The sequence below is a fragment of the Podarcis vaucheri genome (genome assembly GCF_965113315.1).
Source record: "Podarcis vaucheri genome assembly, chromosome: 6".
Lineage (NCBI taxonomy): Eukaryota > Metazoa > Chordata > Lepidosauria > Squamata > Lacertidae > Podarcis > Podarcis vaucheri.
Window position 1 is genome coordinate 66,785,086 of NC_138764.1, and position 16,027 is coordinate 66,801,112.

The 16,027-nt window shown below is 43.6% G+C and overlaps 1 protein-coding gene and 1 long non-coding RNA gene across 9 annotated transcripts in view; one reads left to right on the forward strand and one right to left on the reverse strand.

The window, feature by feature from the left end:
- SRGAP2 (SLIT-ROBO Rho GTPase activating protein 2) overlaps nt 1–16,027 on the forward strand; it is a gene marked incomplete at its 3' end in the record, with an annotated part of 205,565 nt that overhangs the window by 149,942 nt on the left and 39,596 nt on the right. For 6 of the 8 annotated variants that reach the window (XM_082228287.1, XM_082228289.1, XM_082228292.1 and 3 more), the window contains 3 exons: nt 5,329–5,413; nt 8,223–8,250; nt 14,995–15,022. In XM_082228287.1, the coding sequence (XP_082084413.1) occupies nt 5,329–5,413; nt 8,223–8,250; nt 14,995–15,022 (141 nt within the window). The remainder of the gene's footprint in view (nt 1–5,328; nt 5,414–8,222; nt 8,251–14,994; nt 15,023–16,027) is intronic. The other 2 variants (XM_082228290.1, XM_082228291.1) reach the window with 1 other exon arrangement.
- LOC309535379 overlaps nt 1–16,027 on the reverse strand; it is an 86,999-nt gene that overhangs the window by 39,864 nt on the left and 31,108 nt on the right. The window lies entirely within an intron of this gene.

A 16,027-nucleotide genomic window follows, 5' to 3' on the forward strand; every position in this document is an offset into this window, starting at 1 on the left:
GAAGCTGGTGCAGCAGTTTGTCATTAAGTCACTTGTAATTGCTCAGAGGTGGGAGTGCAACTTGAATAGGACAAAAGTGGCTGGTGCTACAAATTCTCCAAGGTAGGATGTAGACTTATGAATCATTAAATTTCCTTTCCTTCTTACCCCTTTCCCCCATTACTTTGATAGTTTTGCCCTTTAAAATGGTGAGTTTAACACTGCTTATTTTAACTTCAAAGTTAGTAGGCATTAGGTACCCCTGCCCGTACGGGCCAGTCGTGTCCGACTCTAGGGTTGCGTGGCTCATCTCGCTCTAGAGGCCGTGAGCTGGCGCCGTCCGAAGACACTTCCGGGTCACGTGGCCAGCTTGATGAAGCTGCAGCTGGCGAGCCAGCACCAGCGCACCACACGGAAATGCTGTTTACCTTCCCGCTATAAAGCAGTACCTATTTATCTACTAGCACTTAAGAGTGCTTTTGAACTGCTAGGTGGGCAGGAGCTGGGACCGAAAGACGGGAGCTCACCCCGCCACGGGGATTCGAACTGCCGACCATACGATCGGCAAGTCCTAGGCTCTGAGGTTTTACCCACAGCGCCACCCGCGTCCCACCGCGTTACACTGAAATAAAAATATTGAAGCCAATATGAAGTAAGAAATAAATGTGAAATAATGTGAAATGTGAAAATGTCACAATGATAGCTAGACACTTAGGTATTTAAATAACTTTTTCTGATAATTTGCTGATTCAACTGCTGCACACACCAGACACAGGGTTGGAGGACAGGGTGCCTGTTGGATTGGGTGAAGGTAGACAGTGTTCTCAAAACTACCAAAATGAATTTGATGAAACTGTGGGAGGCAGTGGAAGACAAGAGTGCCTGGCTTGCTCTGGTTCATGAAGAGTCGGACACGACTAAATGACTAAACAACAACATCCTTCTGCCCATGAAGCTGGTTTTCCACCAACGTGCCATAGCTGGTTTGACAGTCAATGTGAAGTGTAAGAAAGCTCTGGCTAAAGCAATTAGAGATTTGAATAAGAATCCGTCAGAGGAATCCATGGACGTAAATTGGAATACAAGAGTCTGCTCCAAAACAAGAAAGCTGGATATACGATAACCCCATGGCAGGAATTGTTACTAGCAGTAATGGAACAGAGGGAAAACAAACTCTGGGAATTGGTGGCCCAGGGTTTAAATGAAGCGAGACCATCACCAAAGCCTCAATTCCTGCCTGGACAATCATATATACCAGTAGCATAGAATGATTTATCCACCTACCTGAATGGCAACCAGTCTCCCGTAATGAGAGAAAGGTCCTTATTTCCTTTCTGAAATCAAATAAAGCTCCTGGATCTCTGTATTCCTATGTAAGGAATACATAGAATGGTGGGTGCCTATCCTGGTTGGCTTATTTACCACCATAAACAACATGGGCAAAATGCCCTATGGATGGAAAATAAGTATTCCCCCCCCCCAGTTTATAAGAAAGGCAGTAGGAATGATCTGCAAAACTATCTGCCAGCTAGCTTGTTATACAACTCCTCAAAGCTATATGAGCAGTATCGCCTTCAAAAATTTATCCGACTGGTTGCAAAATAGCAACATTATTCATGAAGTACAAGCGGGATTCAGAGAAGGGCACAGTCCCATTGATCAGTGTTTTACTCTGAACCATATTATAAGGAAATATACTAAGAACATTAAGAATAATCTTTATGTAGCCTTTATTGATCTTTCTGCTGCATTCGACTTTGTTAATCAATACAGAGTGTGGGAGAAATTTCAAATTGCCAACATCAACTGCAGATTTCTGCTATTGATCCAAGAACTATGCAGAAATGAGGGTCAGAATAGTTTTAAAATGATGGTATGACTGATGCTTTTTAAAACGTCATGAGGAATGCAAGGTTGCATTCTTACCCCTCCTTACTTTCATATTAATGATTTGGTGCCATATTTAGCCAATGCAAACTCTCCCCCTCCAATAATTAGGAACAGAAATATCTCAAGGTTGATGTATGCAGATGATTTGGCGCTCCTCTCTCCTTCCAGATTGGGCTCAAAAATCTCTTGGAGGTGTTCGGCACATACTGTTAACAGGAAAGTCTGTTTATAAAATACTCTTAAGACAATGATTATGATTTTTGGCAAACACAGTCCTAGGTATAATTGGTGCTTATAGAACAAATGTAGTCTATTAGACACCTGGGTATACTCATTAGTGAAACCCTCTCTTGGAAGTTTCATATAGAGGCAGTGAAAGTCAAAGTACAGAAAACCATAGGGGCACTGATAAAGTTCTGTTAAATGACGCTATGCTCTTTACCATCAGGAATTTCAGCAGCACTTTGTACAGAATCCAGGTGGCCAACACTTAAGGCAAGAGCGGACTGCGCTCAGTTAAAGTATATTTTAAAAATTGCTACTATGCCTATTGAGTGTTTTCCTGCTCTGTGCTATATGGAGTTGCATGATAATCAACCCCGAAAAGCAGCTCTTCAAGATGTTTAGAGTATTATTATTTTCCAGAACTGAGCTTTGCTTTGACCTTGATTAAGTGTCTATTAAAGGATTGGCTCTTCTAGAAAGAATCCAAAAGGGACCTACAACTAATTAGAAACTCCAAATTTCCCCATTGGTGTCCACTCTTGAGAGCAGAGCATTTTAGAGCTAGTTATCTGACCAAGCTCTCACCAGCTGCAATAAGAAATGCCTTTATTGAGCTGTATTTCTCAGTGATGCCCACTGCAGTCTTAGATGGATGCTACAACAAGATCCCATATGCAGACAGACTTCATATTTGTGGTCAGGTGAAAGACATCACTCATTATCTGTTAACCTTTGTTCATACATGCATGGTTTCTTTTGAGTGACAATAATAGGTTCGTAACACATAGAGTGGGCCTCTATGTGTTGCTTAATACAAATTGGTCATGGCCTTTGGCTTGAACAATAAACTTATCAGCTGCATTGTTTCATGCCTGTAGCTGCATTTAACAAATTTCCAAATCCTAGTTTGAAGGATCAGGAGTATGTAGCAGTAGGTTTGGGCTTGCGTGTTCCCTTCTTCCTTTCCTCTGCACAGAAGGGGAAATGATTAGAACAGTCCACTGCTAATGAGTGGTGAAGCATACTTTGCCATTATGTCCTAATGCTGCATACTATAATTTTCTAAACACCCATATTAATATGGGATTGAACTGTTAGTTCTAATCATTGGGCTGCATTGTGGACTTTATTTTATTTTGTAATCTACATATAGCTATCTAATAGTTTAGGGCTCAGAGTCTCACCTTCAGGTTTAAATTGGCTCCAGGCAGGCAATCTGTCATGTCTTATTATCAAGTGGTTATTTATTTTAATGGGGCCTTGACTGACAGCAGGGAGCAAACCACTGAACTGTGAATATGCTTGCAATGAAAGGTTTCTCTAATGACTCTGTGCTTTGGCATTGTGTTCCTCCACTTCTTAGGATAGTGTGGGTTGGTTTGACTGCTCATTTAAATCCTAAATTTATTTGCAGTTGTATTAGTTTTGTGCTATACAATGCTCTTAATTTTAAGGCTTCTTGAGAATTTATGGACAATCTGTTTTCTGGATTTTTTTCCTTTTAAATCAGCATTGGTAATACTTGATATTAATTTTTCCTTACTTCCTCCCCCTTTCCCCCCATTACTTTGATTTTTGAAAGCTTTGCCCTTTAAAGTGGGGAATTTAACACTGCTTATTTTAACTGCACAGAGTTGTAATCCGTAACACTGTAATGAGCTAGGACACTGAAATAAAAACATGTGAAGTTAAAATTAAGTAAGAAGTAAATGTGAAAATGTCACAATGATAGCTAGACATATCCCCTGAAAATAAAGACCTTTCCCTGATAATGTGCTGCTAAAAGGGCCTAAGAGTTGTCCTTTGAATTTTTCAAGTTTCTGTTGCAGAATAATTCACCATATAACACACACTGGGTTGGAAGGTGAGAGGTGCATGTCGGATTGGGTGCAAGTGTCCCTCTGCCCTGCCCACTTTTGCCTGCTAAGCATACCTCCTGCCAGCTGCCACCAGGACAGAGCTTCTCCTGCATGCCAAATGTGTGGGAAGGCAAAAGTACTACTGCAGGATTCTCACTGGCAGTAGCCAGTGGAAGGCCACAAAATGGAGCATTCCAGAGGCAGAGAAAATGAGTGGGTTACCAGTTTGGGATCTGCTGGAACTCAAACCAGTCCCATGGCTATTGTTTCTTTAAGGGAGAACACAAGGTCTCATGTCCCATTAAGGTTCCTGACTAACCCAAGGAGAGCAACAAACACAGAGATGAAGCAAGGAAGGGAGCTCTAGCTGATGTTGTAGCAAACCATCCAAGGGAAGTTCTCGTGAGACTGTCATGCTGGATAGGCTGAATTGGCTTCAAATAGTCTGAATGAAGAAAGGGCCCTTAGAAACGGAGCACATTGCACAATATAGTCCCTTGGGGGCAAACACTTTAAAGGATTGTGTTACTTAAGGAGAGGAGCTACCCGAGGCAATAGATGGACTTGATTCCAGCCACTGCCAGGCATGGAATTCCCAAGTTTCCCACCACAAAATGGACAGGATATTCATAGGGAGCAGGGCTGAGGGCCATGAGCCAATCAAATGAGGTACCCTAAGTCCCAAGCATATTTGTAACTTCAGTATGTAGTGCAAAGCTGAAGGGCTCTATTAAACGCTATCATTGATTGCTAGCCATGATGGCAGTTCTGTGCCTCTGCAGTTAGTTTGCTTCTGAATGCCAGTTTCTGGAAACTGCAGTAGGGATGAGTGCTCTTCCACCCTTAAAAATTCTATAGATCTCATGTCTCTATGCAGGGCCAGAAATGGATAAAGTCCTTGGGTTTTTTGAACGGCTTGCTTTAAATGTTCTCTTCAGTAGGCTGAGCCCCACACAGATTCTTCTGCTAGCACTACCCCAGATTTGCAGTACAATCTGATTGCTAGACCAGAAGGCATTGTTTTAAAATCCATAAGATGACAAAGACAGGCTATGGTATCATTCAGCGAGGTTAGGCCAGAGCCAACTTGTGTTGGCTGATACTGCTTTTCATTTGATGCACAACCACAATGATAATTATTTGTGAAAGCTTCTTCTCTCTACTGAGCTGCCCTGTGTTAGGTTGCGTGTGCTTTTGTGAAAGGTCTCGGTTATTTAGGTCTTATTTAGTTATTGCATGGGAACCATGATGGTTTGATTTACCGTAAACTCTTTGTCACATAGGGGGTATCTTGGTCCATTCTGGTCTCTTGGTCCATAGTCCTTCTGTGTCCTAGACATAGATGCTGATCCTTGGCTTCTTTTTGCTCCAACAGAAGTTGAAGGAGTATCTGGAAGGGCGGAACCTCATCACCAAGCTTCAGGCAAAACATGACCTCCTTCAGAAGACTCTGGGAGAAAGTAAGTCTGGGAATCACTTGTCATTGTGTCAGCCCATCCCTCGTAATTACTGAATTAGGCAGCTGACTGAGCATAACAGACTTGGATTATCAATGCTAAGTGGACAAAGTCATGTTTTATGAATTTATTATTCAATCCCTACTGCACTGCTTAAGTAATGATGAAAGGGAAGTGCTTAATGAGCCAATAATGTGCATCATCTATTTGTTTAACTGAAGCATATGCTCCCCCCATCCATTATAACAATCCCACAGAATCAAATTGGGGTAATCCTAGTAATTACTTTGTTTCTCCTAGCATGCAAATATTCTTATCATTTAAGGAAATGTTTTTTCCCCGTGGACTTGCTTGCCTTTCATCTCTGTGTGGACTCTTTTAAGAAATCCAGGATAAAAGGGGTATTCATAGGTAGAACTGGAGGTAACCATTCTACCAGTGCAAAGCCTGTTGTAACTTCATTAAACTGCTTGGACCACCAGCAGCTGGAGCTGGAATGATTAGTTGTCTATGACACTGACGCTGAACCAAGGTGCCACCAGAAGTTTATGTATCTGACTGCCCATGAAAAACCCATCTGTCCAGCTTCTGGGGAAGGGCAAGGCGAGGCAATCCTAGACTCAATAGAATTATCTGTTCATATCACAACAAAGACCAGCTCCGGCTTTTATTATAGCTGTCTGTGTTGATCTGTTTCCCATTTACAGGATTCAGGTCTTTGGGGAAAGGAGCTAAATCAGAGGGTTTGTTCTGAACTGTAATACGTTCTAAAAGTCTTTTTGCCAACACTTCCTTTCATTCTTGCAAAATCTGCTCTGAGCCATATGGCTGAATGCCTCTGGCCCAGAATTAGCTGCTTTGAGTACAGCATCTTATTGGTACAATGAATACAGTGACATGACATTTTTTATTTCTTCAAATCATCTACGTGTGCCTATGAACATTAATGTGAATAGTTTGGAAAGTGCTTTGCATTCTGAATCCACAAATTTGTTGGATAAAGCTGTTGGTTATTTTTAAATTGACTCTGATCCATAGGAAGTGAAATGAAGCAATGGACACATTTTCCAGGTTTTCTGGCACAAGAAACTATTTGTCTATCAAAAAAGTAGAACAAGGCATGCCATTTCCTGGGAGCATTTTCTCCCTCTGAGTGTCTGAATATAATGCTCATGCTGCTCCTGTGATGAATCACATTCCTGGGTCATAGCTGACTTCTGCATTCCAGCGTATGGCTCTTCTTAACCTGCCTGACCCGCCAAACTGACTCCTGCAGAGGAAAAAGACAGAAAGCTAAATGTCTTTCTTTTTGGGCTTTCTAATGTCAGAGAGCCCCTTTTGCTTCTATAATGCTGTTGTGGATTGGGTTGAAATGTGGTTGCAAAGGTCTTTGTCCCTGAGTTTGAGCCATTAAAACAACAACATGGGTGCAATTGTACTGCAGAACAAGGAAATGTATTTCCTAGCAGCCCCAAATCAGAACACTATAAAATGAAGCAATTTTAGATCCCAATCCTAGTCAGTTTATAAATGCTATTGCAGTAGATAGTGGGTGACTGAAATCATAGAATCATCCTTCTACAACTTTAGCACTGAGAAAGGTCATCTGGCAGAGTGCCTGACTTGCCTAACTTTGGAGCAACTTGATAGGGGCTTGTGTCTTGCCTCACCCCCCACTTCCCTTTAAGGTGACGTTTGGCTTCATTTGCCAGTTATTTTAATCTGAAGATGACAAGTTCCGTTAATAAAAAGTACCAGCAGATCTCTCTATCTGCGAGTAATTATTTCCCTGCCTTCCATCTGCATTTGTCACTGTAATACTATAGCCCTTTGATGTTGCCACAGCCGTGTAATTTATACATATGAATATTCTGTGATGGAAGTGGGACAGATGGTAAGAAACTCTGGTTTGGAATAATGCTGCTATAAATTATGCACCATTCTGGCTAATTGAGGTTTATGTTGGGAGGGAGAAAGTGACTGTTCAAAATGGGTTATTTATTTTCCATGATCAACAATTAGCTTCATTCCCATCACTTCATTTTTAATCTTGAGCTATGAGGCCAAGTCCTTAGTTGATGCAAATCAGCAACATTCCATTGCATAAGGCAACTTAAAAACTGTCTGAGCTCTGATATGTGCCAAATAATTTGTGTGTCTATCCTCCTCCTTTTTTTAAATCCTCAATGTAGTATTTTTAAATATTGCCTGTATCAGCACTAGGCATAGTGGTTTGGGTCCTTTCCTTCCAAGCCATAATAAGGTTGGTGGTGTTTTTTTTTTTGTATATAAATATGATTCCAGAAAATATCATTTAAAACCATGACTCCTGAAATAGATGGGATGCTGGCACCTCGTGCTTGTGGGCTAGCAAATCTGTGAATGTTTTCAGTCTCTCCAAGTGGTTTCATAAAACACAATCTCTCTTCACTGCTGATTCCTTCTGGGAAGATGTCGGAGGAGGGAGAAGTGGCATGGCTCTCCTTTGGCAGTAGCAGTCAACAATTATTGCATCTCTAGAAAACCAATTTCTGAAAGCAATGCTTTCCAAAGAGTCTTCAGGCAGCTTGAAGCTGTTTTGTGCATTTCCTGGTCAGCCATGGAGGAGCCTTGCCTGCGGGGACGTGCTCTCTTGATCTCCATAACAACAGAAGCAAGCGAAGAGTGGGGGGATGCTCAGTCGCACTTCTTTATTTATTTAAGCCCCCCAGTCCCTTTTGCCCCCAAACCAAGGTTGAAATCACACCCACCCTTCCTGCTGTCTGCTACAAGTCTCTCTCCTTTTGAAACATAGCTGTTTTTCTCTTAACAGGTCAAAGGACTGACTGCTCTCTTGCCAGGTAGGTGTGGTTCCAAGCAGCTTTGTTGTTTCAGTATCTTCCACTAACCCAAACAGTCCTTTTCTTGCAAACAAAGCACTTGCCAATCCTCATTCAAACTGCTACTCATTTTGATGGCATTTCTTATGTTTGTCTTTTTTCCTAAAAACAAAAAACAAAAATGCAGCTTCTGGAAATGTAAACTCCCATATGAAAAGCCTTTGAAGCAGCCTCCCAAACAACGGCCACAACACAAGAAAGGACTGAGTCACATGCAATGCTAAACTGTGGCTTAGCACTATGTGCATAAGGTAGAATGAGCCCATGGAACCTTGGGCTTATATGCTCCTCGCCCCCACCCCAAGACGACATGTCTGGTGTTGGGGAAGGGCTTCCATGAATCCTTGCTTCTTGTTATGTATGAACTGGGCGTTGTGGTTTGCAGACACTAGTTACCGTATTTTTCACTCTATAAGACGCACCAGACCACAAGATGCACCTAGTTTTTGGAGGAGGAAAACAAGAAGAAAAAAAAAAGATTCTGAATCTCAGAAGCCAGAACAGCAAGCGGGATCGCTGCACAGTGAAAGCAGTGATGCCTCTTGCTGTTCTGGCTTCTGTGATAATTGCGAAGCCTGCATTCACTCCATAAGACGCACACACATTTCCCCTTACTTTGTAGGAGGGAAAAAGTGAGTCTTATAGAGCAAAAAATACGGTAGTTAAAACTCTGGTTAGTTAAAACAAACTAGCTTCATAATTGATGGCTTGAAACTGGCTTATTTTGAAACTTACCATAATTCCCAGTTTTCAAAGCTTGCTGGCGAAGTGTATTGGATGTTATAGTTTAAAACATTCAGAAGACACCAGGATGGCGGCGATTGCATTCAAACCATGGCTTAGCATTAAGTGTGAACAGACCCAAAATAAGACATGCTGTAGGCATGCTATTTAAGTAGAGTTGTTACGACTGTGTTCTGGGGCAATTTGGATAAATTGATACTAATTACCGAGAATCTGACACATGGGTTGTGCTGTATAACTTGGGTCTAAGGGCAGAAATAGATACTAGATGTCAGGAACTGGTTGGACACACAGGAATGGTGGGAGGAACCAGCTGGGGAACCACCAAGGGAAAAAGGCACAGAGCTTGGGGATGGATGGTGGGATGACGATGCGTGGTCAGAAGGAGAAGAGGGAGAAAACTGGGAGGAGGAGGTGTCAGAAGCTGAAGAGGTAACAGGGTTTAGTGAGCTGGGAGAGTCTGTGGCAAAGAAGTCTAGACCCAGAGGCAGAAGCTGAAGCAGGAGAGAAGGGAGGCCAAGAGACAGAGATGAGACCAGATATGAGGCATGGGTGTCTCTTACTGCGATGTGCTCCCCTCCCCCTGGTCTCCAAGAACCAGGAGAGGAATGAAAAGGGAGGAGGATAAGTAAGCTTCACACAGGAGAAATCTCAGATTGCTTGGGGAAAGCCCTGGAGAGGAGAGGAATTATGCAGCTGTGGGGAAGTGGGGACCTTCCGTCACAACATCTCCTTCATCGGGGCAAGGCCTACTGGAGATGAGTTGCTGTGCTCATTAGGCCTGGCATTCCTGTGCAGATCTTGTTTTTGCTATTAAGGAGTTAACTCCACATGCTTGGTGTGATTTACTGCTGGCTCACTCCTGTCACTAAACAACAATGGGGATGCCACCAAAAGTGGAAACTCATGTCAAGTTGTCCTCCCAGCCCCATAAAGTTTAGGCAAATCTACACACATTGTGAGATCATCCTTGATGCCTAATGAAACTGGGAAACAACATAAATATGTATATTTCAATGACATGAGGAGAGGGTTTGGCTTTTGCTGAGCATCACATATAGTTCCACCCTGACAAACTTGCTTAGGAGAGGGAAAGGGTGTGCCAATTAGTTAATATGCTGTCATCTCTTTTCTTCTTTTTTTCCTGGTCTAAACACCTTCCATTTTTCCAGGCTAGGGAAGACATTGTTCTCTGCTGGAACTCCTCTTGTCATGGGGGATAAAAAGCCCTGAAATAAATACCTGAAGAGCTTTTGATTGTTTAATAGGGATGGGGAGGGATCAGTCTTGGAAGGGGTTTTCTTTCACTTTGGCCTATTGACCTCATCTGGTCTGACATGGAATTGGATTGCAGCAGTGGAGAAAATAAACGTTTTGTTATAACTGGGCCCGGCATCAATCATTCTATCATAAATGTCACCGTATATGTGGAAATAATAATAGAAAAATATGACTTTTGATGAGGCCTTCTTTGAAACATTGCAGATCTCCAAATTGCCTTTCTGTATTGGCTTAGAAGTCATGTACATGTGGAGAGAGTGTGAGCGCATACATGATCCTTTCTAACAAAGGGAGGGTGATTATTCCATATCTGGAGCCATTACTTTATTTTGCATTTCTCATAGTAAAGCAGAGCTGACAGGTCCTAATTAGAGTCTGACAGCTGTAATAATAAAATATTATTCATTGCAGAACAACATTAAATATTGGGGAATCATTTAGGGTTGATAATTTAAAATATATTACATTCCTGTGACATTAATCTCCCCCCCCCCCGCCTGCCCCCGACACCGTCCCTGCAGCTTGGTCATCCTTTCTTTTTCATCAGAATACCTCAATATTAAAAGTGCCATTATGGTTCTTAAGTGTGCAAGCAAGATTGCTTTCCTCACAGACTCGGCAACCATCTGTCCTGGCGGGGAGTTTGGTTTCATGATCCAGGGACTTTTCAGTAGTTTGTATCTTCTGCAATTCATTTGGCAGAACAGAAATGGCTGAATCAGAAGCAAAGCTGGAGAGAAGACAAATGGATCAAGGCTATTAGAGCTGATTTGAAACATCTTTTCAAGGGTAAAGAGAAGTGCTCCCACATAACAGGTGGATGAGCTGAATGAGAGATACTTGAAGACAATTTTTTTGACATAAGGTCAATAAAGGTTGGGCAAGGTGTTGTGGATTCCAGATGTTGTGGATTCCATTTCTGAATGAGAACATCCAGTGGTTAAGAATGGTGGACGTTGTAGTTCAGAACATCTGAATAGCACTCTGATAGCCACCCGTGCACTAGAGCATTGCCATTGCGCTCTGCATTTACCACCTCACATTCTCTTGAGCCAAAACAGATTTTGTTAATGCATGGATCTGTCCATATCTTAAGGGGATATTTACACTTTCCACTGGAGTAGAAGCTTCTATCAACTTGTGTGTTGTGATAATATGAAATCCCACTCCTATGCAGTGGACTGCTGCCCTTTGGCAGGTTGTTGGGTTTTTTTTACATCCCTAAAACTACTACAGTCGTACTTTGGAATTCGAACAGAATCTGTTCTGGAAGTCCATTCAACTTCCGAAACGTTCAGAAACCAAAGCGTGGCTTCTGATTGGCTGCCGGAAGCTCCTGCAGCCAATCAGAAGCTGCAGAAGCCCCTTCGGACATTTGGCTTCCAAAAATAGTTCGTAAACCGGAACAGTCACTTCCATGTTTGATGCATTTGGGAGCCAAAACGTACAAGAACTAAGCTGTTTGAAAGCCAAGGTATGACTGTATATGAGAAGCAAATAGAAGGGCATAGCTAGAGCTATAAGATTTCAGGTTCAATCTCTGGCCTGAAACTCTGGACAGCCACTGTTGCTCAGTGTTGTAGACAATACTGAGCTCGATTGGATGCTCCTCCTCCTCCTCCTCCTCCTCCTTCTTCTATGTACCGTAATTTTCGCTCCAAAACACGCACTTTTTTGCTCCTAAAAAGTAAGGGGAAATGCCTGTGCGTGTTACGGAGCGAATGCACTCGACTGGATCCATGGCTGCCGTCAGTCAGGCAAAGCGGGAGCCGCTTGCAGGGCTTTGCACGGCTCTAGCTTTGCTTGCTTTACAGCCAGGAGGAGGGGGAGGAGCCGAGGAGGGAGGGAGGGAAGGAGAGCCATGGCAGCAAAGCGGGCAGCAGCCGCTTACACGCAAGGAGGGACAGACGGGAGCCATAGGGAGCCGGAAAAGCGCCGTGTAGCCAGCAACAGCTGCTGCAGCCTCAGCTAGCAACGCTCTCTAAACGGAGCAGTGAGGCTGCAGAGGGACGGCAGGGCACAGGAGGGCTCTGAGCCACGAGCGCAGTGAAAACCAGTAAAAAAGTTTTTAAAAAGGCTGCTGGGGACAGGAGGGCACGGGATGAGGGAGAGGGGGAAATTACGATTCTCCCAGCGTCTCAGCTGAGCCGCTGAGCAGGACTTGGGTTGCAGGGGATTCGCCATTAGCTGCGTAAAGCAGCAAAGAGGGAGAGAAGGAGCAAAGCGGGAGAGGAAAGGAGCTGCTTACACTGCTGTAAGTGGCTGCTGTCCGGTTGGCTCCTTTAAAGCAACAGTGCTCTTTCCCTCCCCCCTCCCCTCTCAGCTCACCGAAAAGCTCCTTTTCCACACACCCCACTCGAGCTCCTTCTCCCCTTAAATCCCTCTTCTGCATCATTAGCCACATCCTTCTCCACACACCCCATGCGTGTTCCTTCTCCCCTTAAATCCCTCGCCCGCATCATTAGCCACATCCTTCTCTACACACCCCACGCGTGTTCCTTCTCCCCTTTAACCCCTTGCCTGCATCATTAGCCACATCCTTCTCTACACACCCCACGCGTGTTCCTTCTCCCCTTTAACCCCTTGCCTGCATCATTAGCCGCATCCTTCTCCACACACCCCACGCGTGTTCCTTCTCGCCTTAAATCCCTCGCCTGCATCATTAGCCGCATCCTTCTCCACACACCCCACGCGTGTTCCTTCTCCCCTTAAATCCCTCGCCTGCATCATTAGCCACATCCTTCTCCACACACCCCACGCGTGTTCCTTCTCCCCTTTAACCCCTTGCCTGCATCATTAGCCACATCCTTCTCCACACACCCCACGCGTGTTCCTTCTCCCCTTAAATCCCTCGCCTGCATCATTAGCCACATCCTTCTCTACACACCCCACGCGTGTTCCTTCTCCCCTTAAATCCCTCGCCTGCATCATTAGCCACATCCTTCTCCACACACCCCATGCGTGTTACTTCTACCCTTTAACCCCTTGCCTGCATCATTAGCCACATCCTTCTCCACACACCCCACGCGTGTTCCTTCTCCCCTTAAACCCCTCTTCTGCATCATTAGCAGCATCCTTCTCCACACACCCCACGCATGTTCCTTGTCCCTTGAATGCTTTTCCTTCCCACTTAAAACGTGGTTACAAAGCACGTATCCACATGGATCCTCAGGATTTTTGCACTGGGTCACCCCAAGTTCACCATCAGATCACATAGCATATCCATGGCTACAGCCTGCACCAAAAAAATCACGCACCCACTGTTTCATGGGGCTGCAATGGCGCAGAAACGTGGTTACAAAGCATGGATCCACATGGATCCTCAGGATTTTTGCATTGGGCTACCCCAAACTCACCGTCAGATCACGTCTGTGGCCACAGCATGAACCACAAAAATCATACATCCACTGTTTCGTTTAGAATATTTTTTTCTTGCTTTCCTCCTCTAAAAACTACGTGCGTGTTATGGTCAGGTGCGTGTTATAGAGCGAAAAATACGGTACTCTTCCCATCTGACTGGGTTGCTCTAGATACTCTGGGCAGCTTCTAACAGATATAAGATAGTTTACTGCGTTCCTCTCTACAATGAAAGCAGGCACAACAGAAGTTAGAGAAAACAGTGTGAGACAGTCACACCAAATGTAGCTTCACATATTCTCAGGATGAGCCACTCACATGGCTGAATAAGTACCTGAGTTCCATAGATGGAACTTGCAAAAAATCCTTAAATAAGGGAATTAGAAAGGACTAGCTGAACTTCCGTTGACCTTCAGGACTCCAGAGAAAGATTCTTAGTCCTTCTGCTGGTACCAAGCATATACCGTCTAGGTACCCTTCCTGCTTCTCCTCAGAAATTCACAGCCTGGAAAGTCTGTTATTGCTTTTTACCTGGGCAACATCCTCAGCTCACATTGGATGTGGTCAGAATGGGTGGCTGCACATCACACAACTTATTTACTCTTTTGTAAGGCTACTCCCATACTATTTATAGCAATGGTATATGTATGCTGCTTAGAGAAATGATACAAAAGGTTCTCCTTTCCTTCCCTCCATAGTGGAGAAGGCTTGGCAAAAAACACACACCATAAAAGGCCATTCCTTCCTCTTTGGATCATACACTAACATCCGAGAACACAAACAGTAATCACGAGGTCATTTGTAACATAGCTTGTCATTTCAGTGTGGTTTAATTTGTCTGTCACTTTCCTTTTCTTGGGCACTTGTTTTAATAAAGAAACATTAATAGGTTTATATTAATCTCCACAAGAGAAACAAATTTGCGTTTTTTCCTCCCCATTGTGGTTCTAAATCACTCAGCAGAACTCACCTACCTTAGTGTGGTGCTGACTGTAAATTATCACTAACTGACACAAGAATGATGGAGGTTTATAATGGGTTTCTCTACAGTTGGAAGTAAAAGGTTAAGTATAGCCTTATGTTAGCAATAAGCTTTGCTGCGTCCATTTTGGGCTTTTATTTTAGACCACTTAATGTTTCTGAAAGTCAGGAGTAAATGAGTGGGTTTTTTCTGCCTCCTCTCCACCCCCAGGAAGAACCATTTATATACCAAGTGAGGTGACATTTGGATTGTAAGTGATTATGTTGACATATGCCTTTGCTTTCTTTTCCTCTTCTTGCTCCTTGATCAATCATGGCTCGTCTTGACTTTGGGATCAACAGCAGACGCAGTTCTACCATAAGGAAGCAGGTAATAAAGACTTCATACAATTACAGAAAGATTAATTGATGCCATTTATATGATTGCCAGATGTTATTTCTTGCCACCAATATTTCATAGCGGGGGAAATGATGGGACCAACCCAAATTACCTTGGCCAAACCAAGACAGCCGCCAAGTGCAGTCCTCCAAGGAGGGAATGCATAATCTCCTTCTTACCCAAAAGAATCTGCATAATGGATTGTTGTTTCAAGGAAAAAACCTAAACCAATATTAGTTTTGTGTTTGATAAATCACTAAGCTTATGAAGCTCCAAAGGAACACTTCTCCATTCAGAGACGCCTCAGACCTAGTCATTACTAGCAGCAACACTGAACCCTTTGCGAGAGTGATTATGTCCACAGTATACAACAGCAAGCTGCTTCAATCTGACCTAGAAGGGCCTCCAAACTTCAAGCCTGTACTTGTTGGAGAATATTTAATTGTCTTCATCTCTTGCTTTTTCCTCTTCTCCCTCCATTTTCTCTAGATGATACTATATGTTGTAGATTTGCTGAGCTGAATGCCAGGGGAAGATAGATCTTAGTAAGAGACTCGGCTCTGATCTATTTGCTTGGGAGGGAGGGAGGAACAGAGACTGTGTAAGACAGGCATGTCCAAAGTCCGTTTCTGGGGCCTAATCCAGCCCACCGGCCAGTTTAATCCAGCCCCTGTGGCGGTTTATTTCCTGGGGTAAAATTGTAAAAAAAAGGTCAACAGCTTTGGTCGGCCTTTTGGTCAGCCCTCACACATGTTCACTTCATCAAATCTGGCCTCCAACACTCTGGCTCCAAAGCAGTGTAAGCAAAGCAAAGCAATTGCTTTTGAATTGTCCAGGGGAAGCTCTGGAGTGGGCAGGTCATCTTAAGATAATGTATTCAGATAACTGAGTGCATAGTCAGTGAGTCAATAGACAGGGCTGCTCTGTGGTCCTAAGCTGTTGCACATGACATTGGAACTCCAGGGACACAGAGAGGGAGAGGGGCCTTGGCAGGCT